This window comes from Euleptes europaea, chromosome 5 (assembly GCF_029931775.1).
Source record: "Euleptes europaea isolate rEulEur1 chromosome 5, rEulEur1.hap1, whole genome shotgun sequence".
NCBI classification, from domain to species: Eukaryota; Metazoa; Chordata; class Lepidosauria; order Squamata; family Sphaerodactylidae; genus Euleptes; species Euleptes europaea.
The window spans coordinates 78,921,755-78,931,993 of record NC_079316.1 but is presented as its reverse complement, the minus strand read 5'-3'; the positions used below and the strand labels follow the sequence as shown (position 1 = coordinate 78,931,993).

The following is a 10,239-nucleotide window of genomic DNA, read 5'->3' as shown; positions in this document are numbered from 1 at the left end:
TTATCTGCTGTAATTTACAATATATATATATATATATTCAAACTTTATAAAAAATACAGGGAAAAAAACAAAAATTCCTCACACTCAGATACTGAGCATTAACCCTTTGAGTACTAATTCCCACCTGCAAACACTGCAGAACACATTCATATGACATGTGTATGTGTGAATATGTGTGTGTGTGTGTGTGTGTGTGTGTGTGTGTGTGTGTATATACACACACACACACACATTCCAACAAGGATAATAATAATCTGTTATGTACACTTGTAAGGAAAGAGATTCATACATATTGTAAATGGAGCGATTAATAACATGCTGATAAAGAAACACATAATGACTTGAACTATGTAAAGATCATGGCAAAATAACCCCCTACAAAGTGAAGGTTCCCAGGGAATTGCCTAGATTACAAGTAACGCCATCATTACTTAAATGTCTATACATTTGCCATTAATAACCATATAACATTGTGCTTGTTCTTTTAAATGTGGAAATACTGCTCTCTTTCACTGCAGACATTTTCCCCCTTCTTGTTTTATGATCCCAATCCCAGTATCCAAGCCATTTATAACCAGACTTTAAAAAAAGTCAATAAGGGTAATTATAATTCTATATTTTCCCTGTGAGTTGGTGCTTTGTGTCCAGATGTTCATGGGTATCTCTAAAAAAAACCCTGCTTGCCCAAAGCCTCATGAATAGAGAATGTTACTGACCCTAGCAATGCCTGGAGCTGAGCAGAATAAAAGTACTGCTTCTGAAGGTCAAATTTGCATGGAATAATAAAGACAATCCCGAATGTGCATTGGCAGAGGATTCCAGGGCACGGGAGAAAAGGGGATTTCACCTGAAATTAGAGCATTCATAAATATATAGCTATATATATATATATTGAAAAGTAAACTTCTTTAAAGTGATGTAGCCTTCCCTTTTCTGAGTTCTGCAGACTACCTTGCTATGTAAAGTAATTACACATGAAGCTGCTTTATACTGAATCAGACCCTTGGTCCATCAAAGTCAGTATTGTCTACTCAGACTGACAGTGGCTCTCCAGGGTCTCAGTTGGAGGTCTTTCACATCACCTACTTGCCTAGTCCCTTTAACTGGAGAAGCTGCAGATTGAACCTGGGATCTTCTGCATGCCAAGCAGATGCTCTACCGCTGAGCCATGGCCCCTCCCCAAAATCACTGCATGTGGAAGTCTTCCTCTCCAAATCTAGAGCAAGGGTATGGCCCAGCCCAAGGTCAGTACTTGTAGGTCCCACTGAGCTCACGGTATGTGAGGGAAAGGTCAAGCAGACTGCTTTCCCATTAAAAACCAGGGGCTCTTAAAAGGGCTTAACTTGGCCTGGATTATGCCCTAGGCTATCTGTTCAGTTAAATGACAGTAGTCCTCAAAGAGTTAATTATAGCACACTTTTTGTTACCCAAAAAAATATTAAAAATAAAATAAAAATAAATGATTGCCAGGCAGCTTGCAGTTTGGTTCCCAAAGGCATACTTACAGAGGGGTGAAAGTGGTGGAAACAGCTGCTATTACACCGCACAGTACCACAGACAATGAATAGTGCATGCTCAGTAGAGACATTAGAGTGGGCCCTTATCAAAGCTATTGTATAACCTCATACAAAGGATTGTGCCACTTAAAATAGTGCAGTAGATTTTTTTTCCTCTCTCTTTTTTTGGGAGATTCAAAATTTCTAGATTAATACCAACAGGAATGATCACAGCCTTTTACAATTTTTTCCCCATTTCACAGGTGTAACACTGGTAAACAGCATATGTGTTATCTTGAGGTGTGTCATGCAAAAGGAAAAAAAAGTACAGCCAGTACAGCACCAGAGATGTTAACAGGGACGTTACCAAGCTCTTCTCTCCGCCTGAAGAGAAATGTAACAGCGACTGTACACTACAAGATTTTACAAGCCATACGCTACAGAAGGTCTTTAGAGGCAGTATCACTTTTGTGTGTCTGGAAAGCTGTGTTTAGTCCATTTAGAAAATCCTCCTCATCTTTCTGCTACTGTATCATTCAGGATCAACGGAACAACGTTTTGCTATGAAAAAACAACCCTGGAAAGGATGTGAGGTTGATATGTATGAAAGTGTCTGGCGTTAATGCAGAACTTTCACAAAATTAAAAGAAAAAAAGGAATATAGCATGTCATAACCAAAGGATATTGCCTCACATTCAGCTCCCTTGATTTACCTTTTGGGGTTTTGTTCCCCACCCCCACCCCGTGAACCAAGTTACACTGTTCTTTTTTTTTAAAAGACTGCTGCTGCTTTTTAAAAGCTCCTTCTCATTAAGAAAACAAAGTTGAACACGTGTACAATTTACTCATGTGCTACACAAACAGGTCCTCTCACTCGTTTTAGAAGGAAAACAAAGATTTAGATGATTTGAGCCGCGAGAGGACAAGAGCGGCCAGCCAACTACACAGTAGTTTCATTCTTCCAGGGGCCAGTTTTGATATTTCCTGTACTATCGGAACCGTAGATCATGGCTTCGTGCATGGTCCCCTTTAGAATCCCGTTGGGGCTGGTTGCGCTAAAGGGCAAGGACTGTGTCCGAGGATGCATCTCGAAATGAGCTGCATGGTGTACCGAGTCACTTTCGGGCACTTGGGCACAGCTGTAGATCACAGTACTCATGTCGCTGCTTTCAGGCTGGCTGAGGGTAGGGTACGGATCATTTTTTGCACAACACGGCCGCCTGTGCCCCGACTGACTGTCGTGCGTGCTGTGAGGACTGTCTGTGTGTGAGCTGTGGATGCTGCCGTCGATACTGGAAGGAATGTGGTAAGCGTACTCTCTGTCTCCTGCGGATCGGTGTCGGCTGAAGTAGCGTGGCTTAGTTCTGCTTTTCAGACATCTGTGAATGTGCATGTTGGGTCTGAAAGTCCCCTCGTTGTGTACATGGATATGAGCGTCATCTTCCAGGAGTTGATCACAGTGCATTTTTGCGCAGCATGGTGTCACTGGAGAAAGGCAGTTGACGTGGTTTTGCACTGCCTGGAGATTAGTGAGTTTGCAGTGACTGGCAGCCGGATGATTAAAAACAGCCGACTTAGTAGGACAAGGTGACTCTTGGAGACATGGCGCATGAACCTGGTTTTCTCCATTGACATTAACCTTTGGCCGGACGTTAACTTGCACTGAGTATGTGTTTCTTCTAGACGGGCAGCAGGACCACCAACAATGCCACACGTCGTCTCGCTTTGCACAGTGATGAATCAGAATAAAGAGCCCTAAGGTCACACAAAATGCTCCGTATAGACAGCTAAAGATCATATCCAAGAAATGTCCTTGGGAAACAGCAAGTGCGCCAAAGGTCCAGGTGGCAGTAAACAGGAACAAAGTGAACGCAGCAGCTCGAAGCTGAGCCTTAAACGAATGCTCATTTTCCAGCAAGGAAGAGGAAATCATTGAGCATGTCGCTTGTGAGACCGAGCCGGCATCTGTAATGTGACTGTGGCCAACCTCAGGACTTGCTAGCCTCTGCTGATCTTCTGTCCTTTCCTTCAGTTCGTATTTTCGTTCTGGGTGCCGCCTCAACTGCACATATGTGCACAGGAAATAAATGCAGGTGACCAGGATGATGAACGCAACGGGTCCATAAACTGCACCAAGACTTGGCTCCCATGCCATCCAACAACTGCAAAGAAGGGGAAAAAATGGTAGAAGAGACTGGAAAGCTCTTTGAAACAACCAATCAGCTCATTCAACCGTAACCACACAGTTGGGTTATAGCATAAACCAAATACACTCCCCGTCACTAAGGGAGTTATTGGTGGTGATGGGGACTTTGAAGCAGGATACGGTAATAACCATTTTTATTAACACAGACTTCAGGGTTGCCAGGTCCCTCTTCACCACCGATGGGAGGTTTGGGGGCAGAGCCTGAGGAGGGCAGGGTTTGGGAGGGTAGGGACTTCAATGCCATAGAGTCCAATTGCCAAAGCAGCCATTTTCTCCAGGTGAACAGATCTCTATCGTCTAGAGATCAGTTGTAATTGCAGGAGATCTCCAGCTAGTACCTGGAGGTTGGCAATACTGTCTTTGTTTTTTTACACAGTGCGTACCTGTGAAGCTAAACCTTCATTACAGCTTAAGTAATATGCTAACAATGGTATGATAATAGAGCTAAGAGTAACAGACGCAACGATCTGAGCATCTCACAAAGCTGATCCGAGAGGATAGTCAAGAATGGCACTGGCTAGGCATAAGGCAGTGCTGGTTTTTTTTTTTTTTTGCTTCCCTCCTAGCTGCCTGGCACCCCTCTCAGTGCTAAATGAGAGGATGGCCTAGATTTTGGTGAAGTCTCTGTAATGACATTTAACATTAAAAGGATTCTTCCACCTCTGGGCTCTGACCCTTCTAAGCCAATGCACATGGTGGGGAGGGGAGCAGTGAAATCACATCTGGGGTGGGAACAACTTGACTGAAGAAGGTCTGCCTCCTGGGGTGGACATTCTTGATCTGTGCACCCCTCCCCGAGGCCAGACTGACCCTTAATTTTTAAAATAAAGTATGTTTTGATCACTTTTGCCTAGGGATGCCAGCCTCCAGGTGGGAGCTGGGGATCCCCCGCAATTACAGCACATCTCCAGACGACAAAGATCAGCTCCCCTGGAGAAAATGGATGCTTTGGAGGCTGGGCTCTTTGGCATTGTACCTAGGGTTTTTAGCCTCCAGGTAATAGATGGAGATCTCCTGCTATTACAACTGATCTCCAGCTGATAGAGATCAGATCACCTGGAGAAAATGGTCGCTTTGGCAATTGGATTCTATGGCACTGAAGTCCCTCCCCTCCCCAAACCCCATCCTCCTTAGGCTCCACCCCAAAAACCTCCCGCCGGTGGTGAAGAGGGACCTGGCGACCCTAATTGTACCTCAGTGAAGTTCCTGTTCTACACAGGCTCCACCCCCAACATCTCCAGGAGTTTCCCAACCTGGAGCTGGCAACCCTACATCATAAATAGCCAGTGTGATGTAGTGATTGAGAGCGGTGGACTCTGATCTGGAGAACCGGGATTGATTCCCCACTCCTCCACATGAAACCAGCTGGGTGATCTTGGGCCAGTTACAGTTCACTTAGAGATACATTGTCTTTGTCTGGCTCTGAAAAGAATGTGCATGTTTATCAGGCACATAAACTATCCATGTGGTTTTACTAACAATCGCAAACAGGTAAACATTTTTCATCTCTTAAGAGCAACTCACAAATCCGTGTGCGTGCCTTTAAAAATTTAAAGACTGCACAGTTTATGCCAAGCAAAAGTGGAGCAATCCCCAGGGGAACCGTCTCTCTTAGGATGCTGTTATTTTCAAGAAGAACCTCATCATGGGCCACTTCAAAAATCAGTTCCATAAAGAACACGCCAAAGTTGGCGCATCTACATTTTTATGTAGTAACATTATTAAAAATGAATAAGACATATCACCCACTGTGTTGTTGCTCAGTTTGTAGCACTCTCTCCTAAGCAATTTTATCACTCCACCTGCTTCCCAGTTTTTTTGCTCACATTGTGATATCTGGTATTGATTGCCTGTGATTACAGTGATTAAACTAAAGTAGTTAAAATCTCTACAACAGTGCCAAAGGGAAAGTGTCTCACCAATTTACAAACAGAAATAAATCAGACCTTTTAATACCCTGTTGATTATAAGCAATCGTCTAATCACACATATTGGAATAAATATGTCTTTCAAATGACAGTCTCCAGAATAGCCTCTATTCTGTTTAGAGCTGTGGCCTTCAACCTTTCCAGAATTATGACCCACGTTTGATAGACACACACCCCGGTGATGGCATGGGACCAAATGAACTGCAGATATGTGACAGTAAGTCGCATGAGATCATGTTACCTTTGCTAAGAGTGCTACCTTTTTAAAAACAGGAATACTCTCAACCACCAAGTGACTCATCTCCACATTTTGCTGTTTCTCTTAGTGTGCACACAAAGAGAGGCAGGAGGTGTTGTGTCATTGCTCTCTATGTACATGTACTAGCTTCATATCCTTCCCAAAAGCAGTAAGAAATATAGTGGATCTATAGGGGCTTGTGATTCAACAGGCAGGACTCTATGGCCCACCTGAGGGTGTTGACTCATGGGTCAGAGACCACTGGTTTAGAAGAAGTTGTGTTAGATTGTTACACATTTGATGTCAATTTCTAAAATGGCATTTTCAAAATAAATAAATAAAATATATCCTTTCCTTCTTGTTACCAACAGGATGACACTGCCTTATGTTTTACCAAAGTTCTTTCTCTAAAGGCTCTAGCTCAGACAGTAGCAGATACCCGTTAGAATAGCATTAACAAAAACATACTGACTCAGAATCATGGTAGATGTGTAGATCTGTAGTGCAGCTATAGTGTGGATACTGTGTACAGCTCTGGTCACCCCACCCCTAAAATATTTGTAAAGCTTGGCAGTTTCAGGAAAAGGCAACAAAAATATTCAAGGGGACAAGGAAAAGTTAAAGGATTTGGGGCTCTTCAATTTAGAAAAGAGGCAACTAAGGGGTAAGAAAAACAACACAAGTTGATGAAATTGTTCATGGTTTGGAAAAAGTGGATAGAGAGAACTTTTCTCCTTCTCTCATAATGCTAGAACTTGCAGGCACTCAATGACGATGATGGGCAATAGATTCAGCGTGGGCAAAAGGAATACTCCTTCACATAATGCATAATTAACTTCTGGAACTCACTACTAAAGAAGCTCTTCACAGATGTGGTGATAGCCATTAGCTTAGGCAGCTTTAAGATCCATTGGTAACTATTAGCCATCATGGTCAATTGGGATCTCCATGCTTGGAGGCAGTATTTATGTAAATGCCAGTTACTGTGGAACACAAGTAGTGGGAGACTTTGGCTTCTGTGTACCTTCTATAAGCGACCGAGACTATCTGGTCAGGCATAGTGAGAAACAGAATACTGGATTAGAGGATCACTGGTCTGCTTCAGCAGTTACCTTCTGATGATCCAAGACATGTCCCCTGATGTAACAGACCACATACATGCAGGAGCTCTCTTGTGTGCTTTGGACCACCCATAACTCTCTGGATCAGCAGCACAGTGAATGAGTTTGTGTGTTTGTGTTAGCAAGTGAAATTTTAACTGCCATTTAATTTAACATAAGAAAGGCCATGCTGGATCAGATCAAGGTCCATCAAATCCAGCGGTCTGTTCACACAGCGGCCAACCAGGTGCCTCTAGGAAGCCCACAAACAAGACGGCTGCAGCAGCATTATCCTGCCTGTTTCCAAAGCACCTAATATAATAGGCATGCTCCTCTGATTCTGGAGAGAATGGGTATGCATCATGACTAGTATCCATTTTTACTAGTAGCTATGAATAGCCCTATCCTCCATGAACATGTCCACTCCCCTCTTAAAGCCTTCCAAGTTGGCAGCCATCACCACATACTGGGGCAGGGAGTTCCGCAATTTAACTATGTGTTGTGTGAAGAAATACTTCCTTTCATCTGTTTTGAATCTCTCATCCTCCAGCTTCAGCAGATGACCCCATGTTCTAGTATTATAAAAGGAGAAAAGCTTCTCCCTGTCCACTCTCTCCATACCATGCATAATTTTATGGGCCTCTATCATGTCTCCCTTTAACCCCCTTCTTTCCAAGCTAAACAGCCCTAAGCATTATAACCATTCCTCATAGGGCAGTCACTCTAGTCCCTGATCATTTTTGTTGCAATTCTGCTTTTCCCAGGAAGCCCAGGAGAAAGCACCTGCTACTTGAAGGCCATTGAATCTGTGGTTGAACAATCCCAGGCATCTAAAAACTGGTTAATTTGTAGCTAAAATGCTACTCTGAGCTCCTTCGAAGAGGAGTGGAACATAAATGTTCTGAAGAAAGACATGACAGGCAATGCCAAGGCAGCTTTCCATCAGGGTAGTTCACATGATACCAAGCTGTGTTTCATGGCTCATTAGGAAGACAATACAGATCAGTACAACCACTAATAGTTTGAAAACATATTGGATTATACTTACTATTGGGTATCCGCTTTGCCTTCTATGCCATAATTATTGATGTTGGTTGCTGCTGTAATCCCACAAATAATAAATGGAACACCTCCACTAATCAGATAAAACCTGTTAACAGATAATGACTGATCGCTGAATGTGTTTAGCTTCAGGTCAACAGTATTTTTCATAACAATGATTTGTAATGCTTGAAACATCTATTTATGAAAGCACAACGAAGCGTAGATCATTAATTTTAAATGGCCAATACAATCAGAATAAAAGAACATTTGAACATGCAAAGCAATACGAATAAGTGAACTTTGGCTAAGAGATGGGATAGAAATGTTGTAAATAAAATAAAATCAGTACACCAGTAAACAGTACTTTTACTCCAGGGACAATCACTCAAATCCTGGGCTGCTCAATTAGCATAATTATTACGTTAAAAACAACCCCCCCCTCCAAAAGAAAGGTATCTGAGAACAAAGCATCGCTGGCAATAAATACGTGAACTTTGGCTAAGAGATGGGATAGAAATATTGTAAATAAAACAAAATCAATACATCAGTAAACAGCACTTTTACCCGCCAGGGACAATCACTCGAATCCTGGGCTGCTCAATTAGCATAATTATTATGTTAAAAGCAATCCCCCATCCAAAAGAGAGGTATCTGAGAACAAAGCATCACTGACAACAAATACCAAGCATGCCAGTGGACCTGGAGAAAGGGTAGCTGTTGAGCACAAAGAAAGGCTGGCTACTACGCCAAGCCAATATGTGGGTGCCACTGCCGGTCTTCAAGAGCACTCATTGCATGTCAATTAAATAGAGAGTGGCTTTAGAGGGGAAACTGGTGATTGGCACAAATCGCTTGGACAGACAGTAGAACACTATACAAATGAGTCACTTGCAAGCAAACCTACTGCGCTGCATCCAGCCCTGTAATCTAAGACCTCTTTGTTAGTCATTTGTAAACAAACGGTTTTAAAACATAAATTTACTTGTTTAACCCATTCTGATGATGAGGCTGAAGAGTACACCTTTTGTTATACTGCTGATGAATTTAATCTAATGGGATGTATAACTAATTTTTGTGTGTATGTGATGAACTATCCCTTTCAGAGATACTGAATCTGCCTAGCATTTTAAAAGAGTTGGTCCTGAATTTTATTATTTTCCTCTTCTGGTCATGAGCCTTTTCCCCTTTTGTGTCACTTCTATTACAGCGTAAACCATCATTTTGTATGCAACCCATTTTGAATGTGTTGGCAGAAATGGGATGTGCACATGCAACAAATAAACATACATAATTATTTTCAAACAAAGTGCAAAATCCTTTTTATTTAGCCAAACTAAAGCCTTAGAGGCAACCTTCATTTTTTATTATGCTACTTTTATGTTTATAAGCACTATAGTAAAGAGTGAAAACTCTGAAAAGTCACCCTGGGTTGCAATGTCACTCTGGAAAGTCACTCAACCAAAACAACATCCACTAAAACAAATCACTCTCTCCTTTCTAGCATCATCATCCTGTTGGTATCTTCCCCCACCACTTTGAAGTTATCCTGTTCAGAAATTCCATTCTTTAGACCTACTGCTGTCCAGATATAGACAAAGTACTTCCATTAGCACCTAGAAGAAGAGGAAGAGGAGGACGAGGAAAAAGAGTTGGTTTTTATATGATGACTTGCTCTACCACTTAAGGGAGAATCAAACTGGCTTACAATCACCTTCCCTTCCCCTCCCCACAACAGACACCCTGTGAGGTAGATGAGGCTGAGAGAGCTCTAAGAGAACTGTGACTAGCCCAAAGTTACCCAGTTGGCTTCATGTGTAGGAGTGGGGAAACCAACCCGGTTCACCAGATTAGTGTCCGCTGCTCATGTGGAGGAGTGGGGAATCAAACCTGGTTCTCCAGATTAGAGTCCACCGCTCCAAACCACCGCTCTTAAACACGACTACACCATGCTTATTACTTTGACCAGCTCATCCTGGCTTGACCCCAACAGAAATGAAGTGCAAGAGTTGAGTCACAGTCTTCTAAGCTGGTATGCTATCAGATTGGCCAAAGATGAGGAAGAGAAAAACTTCAGGCCTTCAGGACTACTCTCATTGTCTTTCACCTCGGTTACTTGCCTGAACCTGTACACCAGCTGAGCCATGATCATGTTTGCCACTGAAGCCATGGCCAAGGCTGCCTCTATGTGGGAACATTAAAATATATCCCCGGCACAGCAGAAACAGCA

At 42.6% G+C, this 10,239-nt stretch overlaps 1 protein-coding gene across 2 annotated transcripts in view; it reads right to left on the bottom strand.

Moving 5' to 3' along the window:
* Positions 1 to 2,387: 2,387 nt before the first annotated feature.
* ADGRA1 (adhesion G protein-coupled receptor A1) overlaps positions 2,388 to 10,239 on the bottom strand; it is a 475,126-nt gene continuing 467,274 nt past the window's right edge. For both annotated transcript variants that reach the window (XM_056849586.1, XM_056849587.1), the window contains 2 exons: positions 8,017 to 8,118; positions 2,388 to 3,658 (listed from right to left, as the gene is read on the bottom strand). In XM_056849586.1, the coding sequence (XP_056705564.1) occupies positions 2,437 to 3,658; positions 8,017 to 8,118 (1,324 nt within the window). In that variant the 3' untranslated portion in view covers positions 2,388 to 2,436. The remainder of the gene's footprint in view (positions 3,659 to 8,016; positions 8,119 to 10,239) is intronic.